The sequence below is a fragment of the Notolepis coatsorum genome, assembly GCF_963971535.1.
Source record: "Notolepis coatsorum genome assembly, chromosome: 10".
NCBI lineage: Eukaryota > Metazoa > Chordata > Actinopteri > Aulopiformes > Paralepididae > Notolepis > Notolepis coatsorum.
Window position 1 is genome coordinate 56,591,794 of NC_140174.1, and position 24,125 is coordinate 56,615,918.

The 24,125-nt window shown below is 44.2% G+C and overlaps 1 protein-coding gene across 1 annotated transcript in view; it reads right to left on the reverse strand.

Annotated features, from left to right (window-relative positions):
• ttll6 (tubulin tyrosine ligase-like family, member 6) overlaps nt 1-21,581 on the reverse strand; it is a 59,423-nt gene extending 37,842 nt beyond the window's left edge. The window contains 7 exon segments of the mRNA XM_084323900.1: nt 1,330-1,486; nt 12,104-12,234; nt 15,729-15,847; nt 19,068-19,104; nt 19,108; nt 19,700-19,900; nt 21,484-21,581. Coding sequence (XP_084180026.1) covers nt 1,330-1,486; nt 12,104-12,234; nt 15,729-15,847; nt 19,068-19,104; nt 19,108; nt 19,700-19,900; nt 21,484-21,539 — 702 coding nt within the window. The 5' untranslated portion in view covers nt 21,540-21,581.
• Between the last annotated feature and the right edge of the window lie 2,544 nt (nt 21,582-24,125).

Genomic DNA, 24,125 nt, shown 5'->3' on the forward strand with positions numbered 1-24,125 from the left:
AGTATGGGTGATATATTGATCAGAGCAGTTTGCATGAATAATAATAAACAAACGCGCTGAAAATGACGTCAGCGTCCTCTTACCGTTCGCCGATGAGACTGGAGGAAAAAGATCCCACTTATTTGACGGCGATCTCCTAGATCCATTTCCGGTTTGTATAATCATAATAAACGCCCAAATCATATCGATTATTGCGTTATGGCAGCGATCGCTACACGAGGACGTGTGTTTAGAGTTCCGCAACAATATGTGAGTGCCGGACGCATTTCCCCGGTGCACCGAGATCGACTCGATCCATTTCCGGTTGTAACTCGCCGATCATCCACCAGGCGGCAGTATTGAAGCGTTACAGAGTTGTGCAGGCTCCCACTGTATCAGACCAGGCTCCGTGAGGGCATTCTGAATACCATGGCGAAAAAATTAAATATGATCTCAATAACGTCGTACGCCGTGGAATGGCAGAATTAGCATGAACTTGAATACGACGTTTTTGGCGCAGGATGTGTTAATGTTTAAAAAATATATAGGCCTAGTTCTTTTTTTTCACTCAGGTGTGTATTATTGATACTCTCATTGATACTATGTTTCTTTCTGACTCAAAGTGTGTGTGTGTGTGTGTGTGTGTGTGTGTGTGTGTGTGTGTGTGTGTGTGTGTGTGTGTGTGTGTGTGTGTGTGTGTGTGTGTGTGTGTGTGTGTGTGTGTGTGTGTGTGTGTGTGTGTGTGTGAAAGAGGGGGGGGGGGTGAGAGATTTTTTGCATAAAGCAAGCATTTGTCGACTCTCATGTTGATATTAAAACTTGAAAAATATCAGTTTAAGGTAGCTTTAGAACAAATATTAAATATGCTATCAATTTGCGATTAATCACGAGTTAACTATGGACAATCATGCAATTAATCAGATTAAATATTTTAATCGATTGACAGCCTTAATATATATATATATATATATATATATATATATATATATATATATATATATATATATATATATATATATATATATATATATATACACATCATATACCATATATGTTACACATACAAGGACTGGGCTTGGAGCTTGCTCACACAAAGAAGAAAACAACACATCTAGAATAATATAGACCTTTTCTAACTTGACACCATAAACATTCTAAATAGGCTCCTTTGTATTTCCTGTTGCAATGTTTGTTAATACAGTTACTGACAAACGGGCCAAAGCAACAGAATAGCAACAGAATACTTCTGAAAAGGTCTATGATAAATAAAGAGATTAATAACAAATGTATCTAACTTATGAACGTGTGTGTGTACAGTATGTGTGTGTGTGTGTGTATCTGAACCCTTACCCGGGAGACATAGACCTGGCAGATCATATGCTCTCCAGGTCGAACGTCTTTGCCGGACTTGGTGAGGAAGATTCCACGGCCCTGGCAACCGGAGTCAGGCTTACAGATGTATGTCTTGTGTTTTTTGGCCCTGGCGTACGCCTGGAAATCACTGAAACTATATGAAGAAGATTTTAGACAATGAGTTAGCATTCAGGATTTGCACCAAGAACGCAACACAGCAAAGCGATGTTGAAAAATGTAAACTCAAATATGAGAAATAGTACTAGAATAGTAATAGAAAAATGTACATCCTAGACACCTACAGTACTTGGTAGGTGCTGGAGCACGTATTAAAGCCACAATGATTTCTTCTTTTGACAATATCAATGTGGGGTATAGACCACTGCACTTCCGCGTTATATTGAGCTCATGGAGGAGATGGCGGGGGGGAGCAAATTAATGAATGTGGATGAGAGCCTTGATGTAAGTGGTTGTAGCTACAGCTGTGGGGGTGCTAGAAACATGATCGAATAGACTTTTATATGCCTGAGTCTCCTGAACACGGCACGACCAATTCCAAATCGATCGGAACTTAATCGGCCGAGCTATAGTCCCTTTTTCAGCACCTACTCCACATACGCATGCACAGATTGCCAAAGGATTCTGAAGCCGCGCGAAGCCAGGATGGAATGTTCCATCAGAGGGGGGGGGGGGGGGGGAGCTTGTGGTGGTAATGTGAGCGGCTATAGACCACTGCACTTAAATATAAACATTAGTCTACCTGGAGACTCAACCCCCCCTTACCTTACTCGCCTAGTCCACCCTCGTCCACTCCCGAATTACCACACCCGGTCAGCCACACATATCCTGGTAAACGCCCCCCATGCCAACTCCTCACAAGGCCGTTCCTCCTTTCAGTACGCAGCTGCTGATAGCTGGAACACACTACAAAAAACCTTAAATATGGAAACGTTTATTTCAATTAGATTGTTTAAGGAAACTTTAACAAACTCCCTAGAGCACTCATGTAGATGTTTCTCCGTGTGCTAACACCATGCTGCCACTATTGTTCTGTTGTCCGCCAGTTGTTGTTGTTCAGTTGTTGTTGCTCTGTATGTATGTCCTGCCATTTTAATGTTCCTTTGTGTTTTATTTTTATTTATTTTATTTTAATCCCCCATCCCCTTTCCCCTAGGTTTTTTTTTACCCCCAAATAGGGCGTTATTGAAAATAAGAACTTGTTCTTAATTAACCTGCCTATTCAAATAAAGGTTTGATGATGATGATGATGAGGTAATTGTAGATGTCGCCATAAGACACGTCTGGCCATTGAGTGGGATAATTTTTCCCTTATCCTGTTCGGCTGAAAGGACACTGGCCACCGAAGCAGGCACAAGCTTCCCCCCACTGATGGAACATTCCAACGCGGCTTCGGCCGATTAAGTTCTGATCGATTTGGAATTGGTTGCGCCGTGTTCAGGAGACTCTGGCGTATAAAAGTCTATTCGATCATGTTTCTAGCACCCACACAGCCGTAGCTACAACCACTTACATCAAGGCTCTCATCCACATTCATTCAAGTCAAGTCAAGTCAAGTCAAGTCAAGAGTTTTATTTGTCACGGCATACAAGTAGTGAAATGCAGGGGGTCTTGCCCGCAACGATTGTGCAATAATACAATAATAAGAATCCAATAGGATGAGAATAAGACATTTGTGCAATAATACAAGTAATAAGAATAAAGACATATCAGGTATATGTACATGAAGTTTACAAAAAGCATGGTAAGACATGCTAGGTCCTGCAATAGTGCAATACACTGTTAGCTACGGATGAGGCACTGGGTCTTATGTACACTACTATACAATGCTATACTATACAATCTACAGTTATACTATGTGTCCTTATGCTAGCTTGCTATCCATCTATTTACTATACAAGAACCACTCCCGTTCTTGTTTTTAAAGTGACCTTTCATTGTGTAAAGTGATCATGAGTGTGAGCGTGTGCAGCATGTGTGTGTGTTCATGTTAAAGTGACTGCTAGTGTGTGAGCGTATACAGTGTGTGTGTTGTGTGTGTGCTCATGTGTGCTTGTGTGTGGAGAGTTCAGTGTTCAAGACTCTGAGCCGAAGTCTCAGAGTCTCAGCGTTTGCCTGACCGCAGCGGCTTGAACAGGCTGTTGTTGGGGTGGTGAGGGTCTTTCATTATTCTGCAGGCTCTGCAGAGTTGCACCGCTTGTTATATAAGACCTGCAGGGGTGGTAGTGCAATACCCGTAGTACGCTCAGCTGAGCGCACCACTCTCTGTAGGGCCTTCTTGTCCTGTGCCATGCTGTTTCCATACCAGGCAGTGATGTTTCCAGTCAAGATGCTCTCTACAGCTCTGGAGTAGAAGGACTGGAGTATCTTCCCAGATACTCTGAACTTCCTTAACTGTCTCAGGTGGTAGAGGCGCTGCTTCGCCTTCTTTACGACTGAGTCTATGTGTGTTGTCCATGTCAGATCCTCTGAGATGTGGACCCCCAGGTACTTGAAGCTGCTCACCCTGTCCACGGTAGCCCCGTTTATCCTCAGTGGTGTGTGTCCCCTGCTGTGTTCTCCTAAAATCCACGATCAGCTCCTTGGTTTTACCAATGTTCAGGAGCAGGCTGTTGTCCTGGCACCAGCGTTCCAGTACCTCAACCTCCTCCCGGTAGGCCTTCTCGTCGTTGTCAGAGATCAGCCCCACCACCACTGTGTCATCCGCAAACTTCACTATGGAGTTGGAGCTGAACTTGGCCACACAATCATGTGTGGATAGTGAATACAGCAGGGGGCTCAGGACACAGCCCTGGGGGGACGCGTGTTGCTTTCTAACAGCGGAGGAGTGCAAGAATGTGACAATTTGACCATGTGACCGCGGCAGCGCGAGAGAGCGGCAGTGCGGAAATAGGCTGTCTATTGCCATTCTCTAAGACAAACGCTAACCTTAACCAGCTCCTTAACAGCGCCTAAACTTAACCGTTCTAACCTTAACCAACTCCGAAACAATGCCTAACCTTAACCTTAACCTTAACCATGCCTAACCTTAACCTTAACCATAGAAAGAATATTGCCATTCTCTAAGACAAACTCTAACCTTAACCAGCTCCTTAACAGCGCCTAAACTTAACCGTTCTAACCTTAACCAACTCCGAAACAATGCCTAACCTTAACCTTAACCTTAACCATGCCTAACCTTAACCGGCGAAAGAATACACGTTAAAAAAAAGATTTGATGGGATTCGAACTTGTCAACAACGGACCGCAGGACCGCAGGATCGCTGCGCTGCCAGGTGAGCTGAGCTTCGAATGAAAATCATGGCGGATTAGGGCTACATAATGCCGCAAGCTCTGCCGCTCCGCTCTGCGGTTGCCGCGCCTGCCGCGGGGCGTGTCGCAGCCAATCAGGGAAAACGAGGAAGCAACGGCAGCACTGCTCCGCTGTTAATAAGCAATAGGCTGGGGGGACCCGATACTCAGGGTGATGGTGTTGGAGGTCTGACCCCCCACCCTGACCGCCTGGGGCCTTTCACTCAGAAAGTCAAGTATCCAGGCGCTCAGAGCAGAGCTCAGACCCAGCTCGATCAGCTTGTCCACCAGTCTGGTGGGGACTATGGTGTTGAACGCTGAGCTATAGTCAATGAACAACAGTCTCACATAGCCCCCCTTCTGGCAGTCTAGGTGAGAGGGTGTTGTGCAGTACTTGGGAGACCGCATCGTCAGTGGACCTGTTTGGCCTGTATGCAAATTGCATAGGGTCCATATCGCTGGGGAGGGAGGCACAAATCTAATCCTTAACCAGCCTCTCAAAACATTTCATGGCCACAGAGGTGAGTGCCACTGGTCTGTAGTCATTAAGACCTGTTGGGAAGGCACAATGCCACCTTCATGGAAAGAGGCCATAATTACTACAATTCCAAAAGAAGGGAAAGATAGAGAACTGTGTAGTAGTTTCAGACCTGTGTCCATACTTAATGTAGATTACAAGATGTATACATCAATAATATCCAAAAGATTTGAGACATTTATGACAGATATAATAGACAAAGACCAGACTGGATTCATTAAAGGAAGGCAGACACAGGATAACATAAGGAAGACAGTGCAGATAGTAGAGGAGATACAAAAGGAAGGAGGAAGTGCAGTATTAGTTAGCCTAGATGCAGAAAAAGCCTTCGATAGTGTAAGCTGGTTATTTCTATATAAAGTATTAGAGAGATTTGGATTAGACAAAAACACTATGAAAACAATTAGGGCATTATATCAAGAACCAACGGCTAGGATTAAGGTGAATGGTAGTCTGACGGACCGGATTAAACTAGAGAGAGCTACCAGACAGGGTTGTTGTCTTTCGCCGACGCTCTTCGATGTATTCATCGAACCACTGGCCCAACTAATTAGACAGACCAAAGACATCAAAGGGGTGGAGATAAGGGGGACGGAACATAAATTGGGATTATTCGGAGATGACGTGATAGTATATATGAGACAACCAGACACAAGCTTCCCGACACTGATGGATCTGCTGACAGAATATGGATATTACTCAGGGTATAGACTTAATGTGACGAAGACACAGACATTAGCACTGAACTACACACCAACGATAGAGATCAAAGAAAAATACAAAATCAAATGGGACATGGACAGGATCAAGTACCTAGGGGTGAACATCACAAGAGGGGGGAGGGGCTATACGATGCAAACTATACACAGATAAATCAGAAAATCAAGAGAGATCTAGAAAGATGGACGGTGATGCCCCTAGATTTCAGTTCAAGGATCGAAATCATTAAGATGAACATATTACCAAGGTTACTATACCCTTTCAATCCCTACCTATATTAATACCACAAAAACAATTTAGGGAATGGGATAGACAGATATCAAGATTCATTTGGGGGGGGAAAAGGCCAAGGATCAGATATGTGACTCTACAATTACCAAAGGAGAAAGGAGGGATGGCAGTACCCAGTTTAGAAAGCTATTACTATGCAGCACAGCTTAGAACAGTAGCATGCTGGTGCAATGTGAACTATGAGGCCAAATGGAAAGATATAGAAACCAAAAGAGAGGGATTCAAAGTGCAGGCACTGATAGGAGATAGGGAGCTGTTCAGAAGACAGGAACAACTACTAGATCAAATTACCAGATTCACTATAAACATATGGAACACAATAGTAAAGAAATACAAGCTAGAAAAAGAATCTAAGATACTAAGATGGATAGCACACGACAACAAATTCAGACCAGGGATAGAAGATCATGGGTTCAAGAGGTGGGAACGGGGGGGTATAACAGCAATGTGCACGATGACAGAAGGAGGGGAGATGCAGACTCTACAAAAATTGAAAGAAAGATACGGACTAGAGAATAGGGACCACTTTAGATATTTACAGATTAGGGACTACTATAACAAGGAAATAAAGCAAGATAGAGACAAAGAACAGAATGGGGTAATTAAGATAATGGTAAAGTCATACGAAGGACGGAAGGGGAGGGTGATATCAGCACTATATCAGGCAATAATGGACAGTAAGGGAAATACAACATTGTATGTGAAAGAAAAGTGGGAAAGAGAGTTGGAAATAGAGATAACAGGAGGAGGAGGAATGGTATGACACATGTAAGACACAACAAACAACCACAGGATCAAGGATATGGAGGGAGTTTGGGTGGAAAAATATAATTAGATACTTTATAACACCAGAAATACAGGGCAATTACACACCAGCAAAGAAAACATGTTGGAGGGAGTGTGGACAGGAAGGGGCGAACCATACACACATATTCTGGGGATGTCAGAAGATAAGGCACTACTGGGAAGAGATAGGAGGGATAATAAATGAAATAATAGGATACGAAATACCCCAGGGAGGCCAAGTGTTATATTTGGGGAATCTGTCACAGGAAGGAATCCAAGGGGAAGACAAATATTTGATTAAGATATTGATAGTGGCAGCCAAGAAAGCTTTAACTAAACTGTGGTACAAGGTAGAAGTGCCGACAAAGGATCAATGGATAGAGTTGGTAGAGGGGATACAGGAAATGGAGAGAATCACACATCTGCTGAGGCTGCAAGAAGAAAAGTTTGAATGGAAATGGGGAAAATGGGAAGAATACAGGAGGGGAAGTAACGACATCACAGAGGTTTGAAAAGGATACAAGGAAATGAATAAAAATGTAAATAAATAATGCAAATGTAGAATGGACCGAAGGACCCATGTCACACTTTTTCTTTACTCATTTTTTGTCTATTTGTTTTAATTTATGTACTGTGTATTGTCTATGAATGGCGGAAGAATGGCGCTGCTCCGACCGGCTGCCTTTCTGTTCGCTCCGTCGAGACTGTGCTTACTTTTGTTAATATTTATAGTTTTAAGAGTTTTGTCTGTACCAACAGTAGGTGCATTTAATGTGTATGACCGTCAGTCACTTATAGACACTTATAGACATCGGATTACGGGAAACTTACCGATTGGATTACTCACTGGATCAGCTTTCCGAACCGCAACAATGGCCTGTGGAGATTCTCAGGAAAATGGGACCAGATCCCGACCCCAGGAACAAAGGAACCAGACGGCGTGGGAAGAGAGCTGGGATCCGTAACAGGCTGAGATCCAGACGACACCGAACGCCATTACCCAGTATATTGCTAGCCAATGTACAATCAATTGACAATAAACTGGATGATATCCGAGCAAGGATTCAATACCAAAGGGACGTTAGAGACTGCAACGTTCTCTGCTTCACCGAAACGTGGCTGACGCCGGACGTCCCAGACCACGCTATCCAACCGGCTGAACACTTCTTCATCCACCGCAAGGACAGGTCAGCAGAGTCCGGCAAACAACGTGGAGGAGGTATCGCCTTCATGTTTAACAACAATTGGAGCGATCCAACTAACGTGAAGGAATTATCCAACCACTGCTGCCCAGACCTGGAATATATAACCATCAAGTGTCGTCCTTTCTTCCTCCCGAGGGAGTTAACGGCGATCGTCCTGATCGGAGTGTATATTCCACCGCAAGCCAGTAACAACGTTGCGCTCTCCAGACTCCACGACGAGGTAAATAGAATACAAGCGGCGAACGTTAACGCCGCCATTTTAGTGCTGGGTGATTTCAATAGCGCCAATCTGAGAAAGGTATTACCTGACTTCTATCAGCATGTGACTTGCAACACCAGAGGCATCCTAGATCACTGTTACACGCAATTTAAGGGTGGCTACAAGGCTCATTCTGCTAGTGGCTTTGGTAAATCAGATCACGCGTCCATTTTCCTTTCACCAAAGTACAAACAGAGAATCAAAAGCACTCCTGTAGTCTCGCGAGAGGTGCAGAAATGGGATTTGACGTCAGAGGAGATGCTCCAGGCTGCGTTTGACTGCACAGACTGGAACGTGTTCCGCGACACAGATAACATTAATGTCTACACAGAGACAGTGCTGGACTATGTTTGTACATTGGTGGAAGAAACAATCCCCACTACCAAAATGAGAGTTTACCCAAATCAAAAACCCTGGGTAGACAAATCCGTCCGTGAAGCTCTGAGAGAGCGCACCAAAGCATACAACGACGGCCTAGTGGCAGGCAACATGAATGACCACAAGGTGGCGCGATACAACGTAAGGAGGACAGTGACAGAGGCCAAACGGCGCTACAGGGATAAAATTGAACTCCAGTTTGAACAAGCTGACTCTAGAGCTATGTGGCAGGGGCTCAAAACGATGACAGACTACAAAGGCGCCTCCCTCAAACTGAACAGTGACATCTCCTTAGCAAATGACCTCAATACCTTCTATGCGAGGTTTGATGCTGGTAATAACAACACCAGCCCACAAGCCACGGCAATGGGGGGGGGGGGGGGGGGGTCTGCTGCTGATGGAGACTCAGTGTTCAGGGTAACAGAGCATGAGGTGAGGCGGACCTTTAAAAAAGTGAATATCAGGAAGGCAGCAGGTCCGGACGGCATCCCCGGCCGCGTCCTAAAAGTCTGTGCCGACCAACTAGCCCCGGTATTCACTGACATATTTAACCTGTCCTTAGAACAGGCTGTCATCCCCACCTGCCTGAAGAAGTCCACTATTATCCCTGTACCCAAAAAATCCAAGCCTGCTTGCCTCAACGACTACCGCCCTGTAGCTCTCACCTCCATAGCCATGAAGTGCTTTGAGAAGCTAGTAAAGGGCTACATCTGCTCCTCCCTCCCCATCAACATGGACCCCCTGCAATTTGCATACCGCCCCAACAGGTCCACGGAGGACGCCATAGCCCATGTGCTGCACACAGCAGCATCACACCTGGACAAGAGGCAGGGGAACTATGTGAGAATGCTATTCATCGACTACAGCTCGGCATTCAATACCATAGTCCCCTCCATACTCATAGCCAAGCTCAGGGACCTGGGCTTGAACTATGACCTCTGCCAGTGGGTCTTGGACTTCCTGACTGGCAGACCCCAGGTGGTGAGAGCAGGCAACTGCACCTCCTCATCCATCACCCTCAACATAGGGGCCCCCCAGGGCTGTGTTCTGAGCCCCCTCCTCTACTCCCTGTACACACACGACTGTGTGGCTCAGCGGAGTAGCAATACAATCATCAAATTTGCTGACGACACAGTGTTGGTGGGCCTGATCTCTGCCAACGACGAGAGGGCCTACCTGGAAGAGGTCAAGGTCCTGGCGGGATGGTGCCAGGAAAACAGCCTCTCCCTGAACGTCAGCAAAACAAAGGAGATGATTGTGGACTTCAGGAGGTCGGGGGTCAAGGACTACAGCCCCCTCAGCATCGACGGGGCACCGGTTGAGAGAGTCAACAGCTTTAAGTACCTCGGAGCCTACATATCCGAGGACTTGACATGGACCACACACATTGACAGTGTTGTGAAGAAGGCACGACAACACCTCTACTTCCTCAGGCGCCTAAGGAAGTTCCAAGTCAGTCAGAAGATCCTTAAGAACTTCTACTCATGTACAATAGAGAGCATCTTGACTGGCAACATCACCTCCTGGTTTGGGAATAGCACTGCACAAGACCGAAGCAGACTACAAAGAGTGACACGTTCAGCCGAACGCACAATTGGAGGGGGGCTCCCCACCCTCCAGAACATTTACAACAAGCGTTGCAAGGGCAAGACTAAGAGAATCATTAAAGACTCCAGTCACCCGAACAACTGCCTCTTTGAACTGTTGCGGTCAGGCAAGCGATACCGGAGTCTCAAGGCGAGAACAGAAAGACTCAGAAGAAGCTTCTATCCCCAGGCCATCAGACTGCTAAACGAACAATGAACACTACACAACAACAACCACCAAACGCACATAGCACACACATCCACACGCACACACTCACTTTAAACAGACACACTGTAGCACCCACTCCACACACTTTATAGCACACACCCACTTTAAACAAACACACTGTAGCACCCACTCCCCACACTTTATATTTATTGATGAAGGATTGCACTACAACTCGTACACCTTACTGTAAATTGTACCTAAATTGTACCTCATCCCATTTCTGCTTTGCACTATATAGTACTGTACATTAGTACACTGCATAGTATTGTATATTATATGGTAACTCAGAACATTGTACATATGTCTATACCGAACACTGTGACCTCATTTTCTTCTTCTAAATTACATGTTATACTATGTTATTTGATACTATCTTGTCTAGCACAGTCTCTGGAGCGTAACAGTAAGAAGCATTTTGTATGAAAGTATTCTGTACTTCTGTATGACAACTATTAAAGAAACTTGAAACTTGTCTATGTATGTTGTTGAAAAAATGAAAATAAAGATTTAAGTTTAAAAAAAAAAAATACCTGTTGGGGAGGATTTCTTTGGTACCGGGATTATAGTAGACACCTTGAAACAGGCAGGGACCACGGACTCCGCCAGGGATAGATTAAATATGGTGGTGAACACTGGGGCTAGCTGGTTAGCACAGGACTTAAGTATACGTCCTGTTATCCCATCTGGGCCAGCTGCCTTTCTGGTGTTCATTTGCTCCCCCACGATCTCCTCCATGATTTCAGAATCCCGGAAGTGTTGCAGTGGTCTATATTTAGGGATGGGAACTGCAGGGACATCCTGATTCAATACTATTATGATACTAGGGTGTATTGTGATTCTTCAAGTATTATGATTCAAAACTAAATTGGAAATAACTAGGCTGGCAAGCTACGTTTGTCTGCTTCTAGTCCCCAAACCGGCAGTGACAAATTGGACTTCTGGTATTGATTTTTAATGTGGTTTGGTCTCTATCATTCAAAACGATTAACTAACATATTTTCCATTTATTTCCATCTTTCTTATCATCTCCTGGTGGTGGCTACAAGTTAGCTGCTAGCTGGCACCAAATGGACTTTTCTTTCTTGGCTTGATCAAACCCTGCCTCATGACACATTTGAATGGATAGAAAATGCAGAAAACAAAGAGAAATGTTTGCTAGTGTCTGGAAACATGGGCTGTGGAGTGGACGCAGCGAAATGCCTCCCAAATGAAACACCGGAATACGGAAAACAAATCTTTTGTTCCACCAGGCTACTTTGCGCATTGATTTGAGAGGCACTGTGGCAATATCAAATCTTCACAAGCGGATATGCCTGGTTAGCCTAGGCATTGTCCAACTAACACCTCTCCCGAAGGCTAACCGGTTCTTTTAAGATAATCTATTTTTGGGGGGGGGGCTTTAATCCATCAAAGTAGAAAAAGTCTGAACTGTGGGTTCCCGTTGCACTGGGTCCTCTAGTGAAGACTCACTCTGTGGGGAGGCACCACGTTCTGGGGAAGATGTTGTAGTCTTCGGGGAAAAGCTTCTGCATGCGGTTCATGTTCCGCGCCAGTAGATCCTTCCGGCAAATCTCGCTCATCCCTGGGAAGTGGTTGATTTTCTGTGAAGAGACCAAGAGGGCAACATGATTGGTGGATTTTTACCTCACTCTAGGGAATGCACTGATAGCTACACTTAATTATATAATTTGACCAGATATTATTCACAAAGGTGGACAACAGAGTCTTTGATTAAGGATAGAGTTTACTGACAGAATGACATGTTGCAACATGGAGACCTAGGTTACAGCAATTGCGAGTTAACAAAGTATTTATACAGGAGAGTAGACAAAACAAGTGGAGCATTGACATATATAATGTGAATTATAGATTATAGATATGATGTACGGAGATATCTGGATAATGACATATACTTATGAGAAGGCTGTGTGTGTGTGAATATGTGTGTACAAATTGAAGGCTATGTGTAGAGAGAGTGAGAGTGAGAGTGAGAGAGAGAGAGAGAGAGAGAGAGAGAGAGAGAGAGAGAGAGAGAGAGAGAGAGAGAGAGAGAGAGAGAGAGAGAGAGAGAGAGAGAGAGAGAGAGAGAGAGAGAGAGAGAGAGAGAGAGAGAGAGAGAGAGAGAGAGAGAGAGAGAGAGAGAGAGAGAGAGAGAGAGAGAGAGAGAGAGGAGAGAGAGAGAGAGAGAGAGAGAGAGAGAGAGGTAGTGTGTGTAGATAGATATGTCTGGGAGTGAAGGCTATGTGTATGCGATTGTGCATGTTAGAAAGAAATGGCCAAGGTGGTGGATGTCTCGTGGTGATGGCCAAGGTGGTGCGATCTTCTCTACGTCGCCCCCATACTTCAAATGGATCAGAGCGGAATACATACATACATACATTCATCCAAATGAAATATGACTGATATTTTGAGCTCCGAGCCTTGACATTTAGCCTTTATCTTATTTTGATACCAGCACTCGTTTCACTATGCTTTTTCTTTTGTTGTTCTTAGCTCTATTTTATTAGAATTTAAAAAAGATTATATGTGTTTTACATTCATGCCAACTATTCGCTTGTTTTATTCTCCACCCATCTATCATCGATAGCAACACTATATTATCACCGACATCCAAGTTGGGGGATCCCCCTTTGAACGGCCCATCTGAGGTTTCTGTGGTGCTTTTCCCCCCTATTGCTAGGTTTTTAGTGAGTTGTTTGGTTCCTCATCTTCATTTGGGAATGTGTGGGTGTCGCATATTTGGATTTTATGGTGGTTTTTTGTTCTTGATTTATTCTAATGTTTGTTCTTGACTTGTTCAAGAAGACTTGTACAGCCCATGGGGACATTACCTTGGGATTTCGGGCTTTAGAAATTAATCTGATTTGATTTGAGAGAGAGAAAGAGAGAAGTGTGTTGGTCAATACGTACAAAAATTTTCAGTCCTTCCTAGCCTTTTTCTACCATTTAAATGTCCAGTCTGTGGAGGATGGGGAAGGTCAGCGGGGGAGATAATCCATGGACCATCGGTGGTCCACTCAACTCCATACAGTAGGTATTAAATGTTCTCCTATCCCGTGGTGTCGGGTCATCTAATGTGGCCTGGCCTTTCTGTGTGGCACAGGATTAAAATCAAATATTCATGCGTTCCATCGTCCACTCCGTAGGAGATTAGTTTAGATTGACAGTAAACAGTGCTGATAGTAACTGTAACTGAAACTATTAAAACGCTGGGTCACATGTATATACATGATACACACATAATAACATGACGAAAATGAAGGCAACTGTAATCCGCTCAGGATTGTGGTACTTTTGAAAAAGTGTATAGTGTTGCTGTGATTTTATATTTTTCTACTTTTTCTCCTCCTTTTTTCTGTGATTTTTCTCCCCATCCCAATTTACCTCTCGTGCCAATTCTCCCTCCCCTGTCCTGATCGTTGCTCGCATATTCCCCCCACTGGCCGGTTGTAGGGAGGATAGAAGCCTTGCATCACATGTCCCCTCCGATACATGTGGAGGCAGCCTGTCACATCTTTTCACCTGCCAGCGCGGACTCTCATTTGGCGAGGAGTAATGTGTAGGAAGCTCACACTGCCCCCGCCATTTTCCTGACTTTGCTGTGCAGGCGCCCCAACCGACCTGTAGGAGTCGCTGTTCACAACGACCAGACTATCACCCTTCGACTTCCCACCCGCTAACTCTGCCAATTGAGTTAGTATGACGGCCAGCCCAAGCCGGAGGCAACGCCGACAGCTGGATTCGAACCCGGTGTCTCTTGCGTTGGTGACGAGGGCAATGTCCGCTGCGCCACCCAGCCGCCCCGTGTTGCTGTGATTTCTGTTACTTATTCAGGGGGTTACACTCTGACTAAAATCAAATCAAATATATTTGTAAGGCCCGACAACACACGTTAATGTCCCCATGGGCCGGACACGTCTTCTTTAAACAAGTCAAGAAGAAACATCACAATAAATCAAGAACAAAACAAAAACACCATAAAGTCAATTTTTCTTTTTATAAATGCAACACTCCCAGACATACCCCACGCGAAGGTAAGGAAAAAGTCACTAAAACCTAGCAATAGGAAAAAATGCACCACAGGCAATGTGGAGGAGAGAAACCTTAGAAAGGCCATTCAAGGGGGGATCTCCCTTCTTAGATGTCGGTGATAGTAGTGTTGCAATAAAACAGGCAAAACAGTTGGTAAGCATGCACTCATAAGTGTAATGAAACACCGATAAGTGCATGCGATAGCAACTGAACATTTTGAAAGATTAAAAATAGAGCTGATGGCGGATCTATGCGGCAAGGGGGGCGGCGCAGAGAGGGCCAAGTTGCAGTGTTTGCTAATATAAAAGGTGACAGGAAATATACTTGAATTCCCCAGAAAAAGTCTAAAATAATTAAATAATAAATTTACTTTAACAGTAGAAAATACTTCATGTAGCTGGTGTGTATGCAAATCATTCTATCGTCTTAGCTGTGATTGGTCAGATCATCTGTTCAAGTTTGTTTATTATTTGTAACAACAAAATACAGAATACTTTATGATGAAATGCTTGTTTCTGTATGAGCCCCTGAGAGTGTGCTACATACAGTAAAAAGAAAGTAAGTACAAAAGTAATTAAGAAGTAAGTCAAAAGTATGTAAAGTCAATATACATATACAATATACAATACAGAGTACAGGATATACGTGTTGTATGTACACTGCAATTCTGGACATCTGTACACATTATTTGCACCTGTACAACGCAATTTGTAACAAGTTTATTTTCTACACAATAAGGCAAAACGTATTGGCAAACCTGCCATTCCATAAATCCTGCACTTATTTAATTTCTTACTCTGTTAACGTGACAATGGGATCCACTTTGGAAGCATGAAAAAGGTGTGCAGACTTTACTTTTAACATGAATCAGAAGAAACATTATTCTTCTCCAGAGGGTTAGCTGAGTGATGAGTGTAGCCTATTCCATACTTTTCAGAAGTTAAAATGTTGAAATGCAATTAGAAAGAGCAGGGCAGGTTAACCACACGTCCCCCTGGTTCCAGTCATAAGGCACATATAGGGCTATACTAGGCAGCTGTCTTGTAGAATAGAAGCGGAGTACCTGGTAGCGCTTCATGTCCTTGACACGGTCTAGTGAAACAGAGCAGTCTGTCCAAAACAGAGTCCAGTCCTCACCCTCCATCGCCTCTCGGAGGCCATATCTCAGGGCAGCACATCGCACTGAGAGAAGGGAACACAGGTTCAGTCATTTTTAGAAGCCTACCCTATTGATCACTAATGAAGTCCCCTATGTGAAAATGTGTTTTTTCCGCTTTCTAAATATAGATACTGGAGATGTGCAAACAGGCTTTTCAGGCCAAGTGCGTGGACACTGCAATGTGATTTCACAACTTCAGATCAGATCTCAAACATCACATTGAAATGAGTGCAACTGTAGCCTGTTTGTACTATATGATGATTAATTGATTCTATACGAGCAGGGCTTGAAATGAATACTAGTTACCAGCCAAATGCAGGTGAACTGTCTGTTGTTGACCACTGTTTCTTTTAAAAGAGGACTAAAAACGTACTTCACAAAAGCCTTCTCTTAGTTTTAACCTTTTTATACATGTCTTTGTGATTGCCTATGTTTTTAAAGCCTATGTTTTACCCTGTAGAACTCTGAGATTTGGTTTCCAAATGTAGAGTGCACTAGAAATTGAATGTATTATTATTATTATTATTATTATTATTATTATTATTATTATTATTATTATTATTATTATTATTATTATTATTATTATTATTATTATTATTATTATATTATTATAATAATAATTATTATTATTATTATTATTATTATTATTATTATTATTATTATTATTATTATTATTATTATTATTATTATTATTATTATTATTATTATTATTATTATTATTATTATTATTATTATTATTATACTGGACTAGCCACTTTGGCAGGTAGCCTCTTCATCTTCAATGACACTTTTCTATGCTAAGGAATAACATTTGCTGGTGAAATTCTGAATTCTCTCTTGTCTTCTGGTGGAAAGGTTAGTTTCGTTGCCTGTGTATAACTAAAGAGACTGTAATAAACAATGGCTGGATTGTTGTACAGTGTAATTACCTTTTATTTTATTCTACCATAATTGTCTAGAATTATCAAATGACCAAATGACCTAATCAAATTCCTTGTATGTGTAAATTACTTGGCAATAAAGACCTTTCTGATTCTGATTCTAATTGAAGAACACAAGATGGCAAGATACAACGTCAGGAGAGCAGTAATAGAGGCAAAACGGCGTTACAGGGATAAAGTTGAACTTCAGTTTGAACAGGCTGACTCTAGAGGCATGTGGCAGGGCCTCAGAACAATGACAGACTACAAAGGAACCCCCCTCAAACTGAACAGTGACATCTCCTTAGCAAATGATCTCAACTCCTTCTATGCGAGGTTTGAGGCTGTGAATAACAACACCAGCCTACAAACCACGGCAATGGGGGGGGGGGGGTCTGCTGATGGAGACTCAGTGTTCAGGGTAACAGAGCATGAGGTGAGACGGATCTTTAAAAAAGTGGATATCAGGAAGGCAGCAGGACCGGACGGCATCCCCGGCCGCGTCCTAAAAGTCTGTGCCGACCAACTGGCCCCGGTATTCACTGACATCTTCAACCTGTCCTTGGAACAGGCCGTCATCCCCACCTGTCTGAAGAAGTCCACCATCATCCCTGTACCCAAAAAATCTACGCCCGCTTGCCTCAACGACTACCGCCCTGTAGCCCTCACCTCCATAGCCATGAAGTGCTTTGAGAAGCTAGTGAAGGGCTACATCTGTTCCTCCCTCCCCATCAACCTGGACCCTCTGCAATTTGCATATCGCCCCAACAGGTCCACGGAGGACGCCATAGCCCATGTGCTGCACACAGCAGCATCACATCTGGACAAGAGGAAGGGGAACTATGTGAGAATGCTGTTCATCGACTACAGCTCAGCATTCAATACCATAGTCCCCTCCAAACTCATAGCCAAGCTCAGGGACCTGGGCTTGAACTATGACCTGTGCCAGTGGGTCCTGGACTTCCTGACGGGCAGACCCCAGGTGGTAAGAGCCGGCAACTGCACCTCCTCATCCATCACGCTCAACATAGGGGCCCCCCAGGGCTGTGTTCTGAGCCCCCTCCTCTACTCCCTGTACACACATGACTGCGTAGCACAGCGGAACAACAACACCATCATCAAATTTGCTGATGACACAGTAGTGGTGGGCCTGATCTCTGCCAACGACGAAAGGGCCTACCTGGAAGAGGTAGAGAACCTGTCACAGTGGTGTCAGGAGAACTGCCTCTCCCTGAACGTCAGCAAAACAAAAGAGATGATTGTGGACTTCAGGAGGTCGGGGGTCAAGGACTACAGCCCCCTCAGCATCGACGGGGCACCAGTTGAGAGAGTGAACAGTTTCAAGTACCTCGGAGCCCACATATCCGAGGACTTGACATGGACCACACACATTGACAGTGTTGTGAAGAAGGCACGACAACGCCTCTACTTCCTCAGGCGCCTAAGGAAGTTCCAAGTCAGTCAGAAGATCCTTAGGAACTTCTACTCATGTACAATAGAGAGCATCCTGACCGGCAACATCACCTCCTGGTTTGGGAATAGCACTGCACAAGACCGTAGCAGACTACAAAGAGTGACACGTTCAGCCGAACGCACAATTAGAGGGGGGCTTCCCACCCTCCAGAACATTTACAACAAGCGGTGCAAGGGGAAGGCTAAGAGAATTATTAAGGACTCGAGCCACCCGAACAACTGCCTCTTTGAACTGCTGCCGTCAGGCAAGCGATACCGGAGTCTTATGGCGAGCACAGAAAGACTCAGAAGGAGCTTCTATCCCCAGGCCATCAGGCTGCTAAACGAACAATAATCGCTAAACGAACAATAATCACTATGCAACAACCATCAAATGCACACAGCACACACACCCACACGCACACACACACTCACTCAAACAAACAACACACTGCAGCACCCACTCTCCACACTTTAGATCACACAAACACACTTACACTTTATGTTTATTGATAAAGGATTTGCACTACAACTCGTACACCTACTGTGAATTGTACCTAAACTGCACCTTGTCCATTTATGCCTTGCACTATATAGTATTGTATATTAGTACACTGCACAGTATTGTATATTGTATGGTAACTACGTCTACGAACATTGTACATATGTCTAAACTGAACACTGTGACCTCTTTTTTTTTCTTCTAATTTTTACTATGTTTTTATTTCATACTTATCTTGTCATGCACAGTCTCTGGAGCGCAACAGTAAGAAGCATTTTGTACAAAAGTATTCTGTACTTCTGTATGACAACTATTAAAGAAACTTGAAAAAAAAAACTTGATTTGTTATTCTTGCCATCCCAAACTTACCACTCTCGTATTTACAGTTGGTGAGGTTGATCCACAGTCATCTGGAAGAGAAGAAACAGAGAGATGGACAGACACATGCTTTGCTGACAGGTCCTGTGGATCCCGCCTTGCTTTCCACTTCCTCTCCGAGGCTGTGAGGAGGAGTCAAGCGAGAAGAAGCAAAGAGCCTCCAGGACAACTATTGCATTCATAACCGTAACCTTGTTTCGTTGGCTATACAGAGAGCTCCATAAGAATTTGGTCAACGTGTATATTTGTGTGTATATGTATATTTACATCACATTAATGTACCCGATGAAAGGTAAATGGCCTGCATCCATATAGCGTTTTTATCCAAAGTGCCATTCACTCACTCGCACGCATGCACTCACGCATGCACGCACGCACACACGCACGCACGCACGCACACACGCACACACGCACACACGCACGCACGAACAAGTCAAGAACAAACAGAATCAGAATAAATCAAGAAAACGGTTCACACGGTTCAGTGTCTTGCACACCGCCGGGAGCAGCTGGGATCAAACCGGGAACCGTTTACGATTACCAAGCAAACATCTCACTACACGGACCTACACTAGTGCTAGTGCACTAGTGCTAGTACACTGGTGTTCCATAAAGTAGCCTACCTCTTTCTCTTTTTCTTCTTCCTCTTGCTGGTGGGCGGAGGTGTAGAGATGGAAGCCTCAGGCTGGCTGTGGCTCCCCTCTTCCTCCACGTCTGGTTCACATCTATACACCCCGCCTGGTTGACATCTATACACCCCGTCTGGTTGACATCTATACACCTCCTCGTCCACAGCCGCAGCGCTCTGAGTGGGCAGACCCATCCTGGAGAAGCACAGAGAAACACACACTTGTCATCTACCAGGGCAAGGCGGATAATATTGTTCAGCTGATACAGTCAAACCAGTAGTATTATCAGACAATATTGACCTTTTACTGATATAGTGTTATTGGCTAAAGTGACAATGCTGATTGAATTCCTAATAGGAAAATAAAGGCGTAACCCTTTGGCGTGTGAACAGTGTTTTTGCTCGAATACAACATGCAAGGTGCCAACCTGCTCATCAGGAGTAATTAGGGGTTAAGTGTCTTGCTCAAGGACACATCGACACGCTGCCCGGGAGGAGTGGGAATCGAACCGGGAACCTCCGGATTGCCAGACAGCTGCTCTACCTCCCGAGCCACTGTCGCCCCTCTATATACGTATCCAAATGAGCTTTATTCTAGTAGTGGTCTGTAGAGTGTATAGTTCGATTTTTTGTGATAGTAGAGTTCTAGCACTCTAGTTTTTGTATTTGGGAGAGAGTAGCTCATTCTCGCTAATATTTTTTTACTGTCTTAGGACCACCAGAGGAACAACATGTATGAATTCTGAAATTGGACATAGTTCCCCTTTAAAGAAAAGGTATATCGGCAGGTACTGTATAGTGGTTATCTAAAATTTAAGCTCCCAAATATTTAAATCAGTATCAGAGCCAAAAAGTCTAGCTAGCCCTATCGTCTGCTTAAATCGACAGTATGAGAAGATGAAGATGGTATCCATCCTGTTTAATATTTAATTTGCATTGGCCGGTGATGAGAAAGGCCTCTGGAAACTGCAGCAAACTAAATTGACATTTATCCGGGCGGTTGCCGCTCTTGTTTTCCAAAGCTCACTCGCATAGTACTTTAATAGGACGCGTTCCCCCGCTGTGAAATTGAATGGAGCGGATTACAGTAGTAGTGATTAGATGTTGTAAGTGCACGCATGGAATCATGTTTCTGTTTCCATTTCTCTCTTCAGGCTAGCGCTCTGGCTGTCGGGTGTTCCATCGCACGTTGTCATTCAAGACCTATTGTAGCGGGACAGACGCTGGCGTCAACACACAGACTTTAGTAGGGATTGAGAGTTTGGTGATTAAACAATCGGGAGCGACCTTATATTAGCTGTGTGTATCCATGGAAACAAACAGACACAACACTCTCCATTAAATAGTTGTTTTTATTATTCAGGTGTTGCAAGGAGACTTTGGAGACCTGAGATAAAAAATAAATAAAAATGAATTCCCATTTGCAAGATTAAAAACATGAGGGAATCTAAGTGGTCCAAATATACTTTTTTTGTTTAATCTTGCAAAAATATGCTTTTATGGATAATGTGTCTGGTTGTCAACATGACCATGGCCTACTTTTTCCATTGGCTTCTCCTCCAGCTAATGCAAAGTAACAAACAATTGACAAACAGGCCACACAGATGAACACAAGGACACATTTTCACACAGTGAAAGACAACAAGGAGAAGAAAGAAAAGTACTATAGTCTGTCTTAAGTCCTCTTTAAGTGTCCGTTTACACTTTGACCCTATTGTGGTGTGACCGACAGCACGTTACACCTCTCCAACTCATGGATTCTGTTCCTCCATACTGTACCTGTGGTAGGGTGAAAGGTGAGGCTGGGTGATGGGGCGGGGGGTGGGGGGGGACATCCCAGGTAGGCTGTGCGGGAGGCTTGGGTGCCAGGTAACAGTATTCTGATCCAGTGATCTGGATAATCCTGCCCCTGAACTCTTGGCTTTGCACTCGGCCATGACGGCCCAGTGACCTCCCTGAGGATATGGTTACAGCTCATAGGGTTTCTCTAGAGGACCGTCCTCCTTGCGAAACAACAACAGCGGAGCAAGGAAGAACGCATCTGTACATTGTTATTGTTTGTAGGGAAATAGTGGAATTCAAGAATAATGAATATGTCAAATGTATGACATTGCATGCCTACCTTGCATACATGATACAAAAAAGACAAAGTTTGCAATTGTATGTGCACATCATTCAAATAACACCCATTATCTACTTGCATTAAAACAATAATAGCCTTGTTCATTGCCAGCTCAGGGACACAGGCCTATAGCGACACAATGTGTCAGATCTTAAACACCTTTCTCCGTGAAAGTGACTGGTTGCTATTTCCATGTGAGAAAAGAGGATTACTTACCCGTGTACCTTACATGTAGGACTGCTGGAGGTTGCTACGGTAGGCGCGACTGCTGGATGATGCCCCCCACTCTTCCGCCTTGCTGCAGGACCCCTCGGTTTCAAGAGCCCGTCAAGTCGCCATCTCCCTCTGCAGAAGGCAGACCAATGAGCAGGATCTCAGCCTCCTCTTTCTGTACAGTATGTCCCCCTAATCCTTGACAAAAGGAGAAATTAGGCATCATCAGCACTCCGGTGGCCCTTTCAGATTGATTTACATCCTCTAATAGGAGGCCCAGCGGTGGTGGATCAGGTGGCCAATTAGAAACTCTGGGGACAAACACCTGATCCGAGCTGACATGAAGGAGGGAAAATGAGCAGAATAACTGAGCAGGGAGTGAGTGAAGAGGGATAATCCCTGATATTTGTTCACTGAAATGGGAGAAGTGCTTTTCACCACCTGTTAAAATCTCTGCGAAAAGCACTGCAGCTTCCAGCTTCCCCCAATGACACCTCAGCAGACAAACACACGTGAGGCAGAGACGAGAGGAAGGGAACCGAGGGTCGCAACCATGACGACCAACTCAACGTGGGACTCAAACATCTCGACGCCCGATAGCCGGCTGGCTAGCATAGCCAGGTTAAACAACCATGAACAAAGGACCGGTGGCATGCTAGCTAACGTTGCTAGCAGTCGTCCCAGGACAAAGGATACCCCCCATCCCCCCTTCCCTCTCACGGACCAAACATCAACAAAGCCCCCCCTCCCCCCACCGCAGGACCGGACAGAGGAACAAAAATACTTCCAGCCTGACGACATCAATCAGATAACCAACACAAATGGACTTCATATATTTCACTTAAATACAAACAGCCTGAGACCTAAACTGGTTGAAATCAGACAATTGTTTTTGAACGGTAAGGCTAACATATTGTGTTTGATTGATTGATTGAATTGATTGAAAAGTTTATTAACAGATTGCAGAATGGGTACAGTACAGTACATCTCAATACATACAATTGTTAAGGGGATGCAGACCAGAGAAAGACTTTCGTCTTGTTTCCACCAGGGTCCCCCATTTTCAATTCATCATAACATATATGACATACATGACATACAGATAGACAGTACTGCTACATCTATACATTTATGACATATCAGATTTGCAAATACAGTACTGTTTGTGATACAAAAGTGTCCAGAAAAGGAGTGTATATACATTTGGCGTAGAAACTGTACATTGGAGGAGGTTGGTGGGGTGGGGTTGGGTGGGTTGGGTGAGGGCTGTACATTGGAGGTGGGGGGGGGGGGGGGGGGGGTTGGGTAGGGGACACACACACATTTTACACTGTACATTGGAATGTTGACAAAGCCTTACTTGGTCATTTGCTGTACAACTAGGTTAGGACATTTGTAGGGGCCAGTTTCGAATTGCAGTCTCACGTAGGTGTTTTTTGAGAGTGTTTTTGAAGGTGGGTAGTGATTCACATTCCTTTACAGCTTTAGGCAGGGCGTTCCACATTGATGTGGCATAATTGCGAAACGTGTTTAGTCCCTTATTTGAGCCGAATCTGGGTTTTACATGATTTGTGGAGCTCCCTCTGGTGTTGTGATCGTGGTATTCACTGACCTTTGGGAAGTATTTTGACATGTACATGGGTACCTTGGTCGCGTAGTGTATCTTGTAGACCAGGCCCATTGCAAGTTGCTGTACTCTGTCGTCTACTCTAAGCCATCCTAGGTTGTCAAAGTGGGCAGGGGTGAGGTGGGTTCTAGGAGTCAGGTCAAGTAGTAGTCTGACTAGCTTGTTTTGAGATGTTTGTAATTTGTTTTTTAGTGCCTTTGAGGTGCTTTGGTACCATGAGGTGCAAGCATAGTCGTAGTACCCTTGAATGAGTGCTCCTGCTAGAGTCTTCAGGGTATTCTTGTTTACCAGAGAGGAGATCCGGTACAAGAATCGCGTTCGTTGGTTGACTTTTTTTATTACATTGGATGCCATTTTGTCACAGGAAAGATTAGCCTCTAGGATGGAACCCAGGTAGGTAATTTCATCTTTCCTTGTGACAGTATTGTCACCCACTGTAACCGAGAAGCCGTCAGTCTT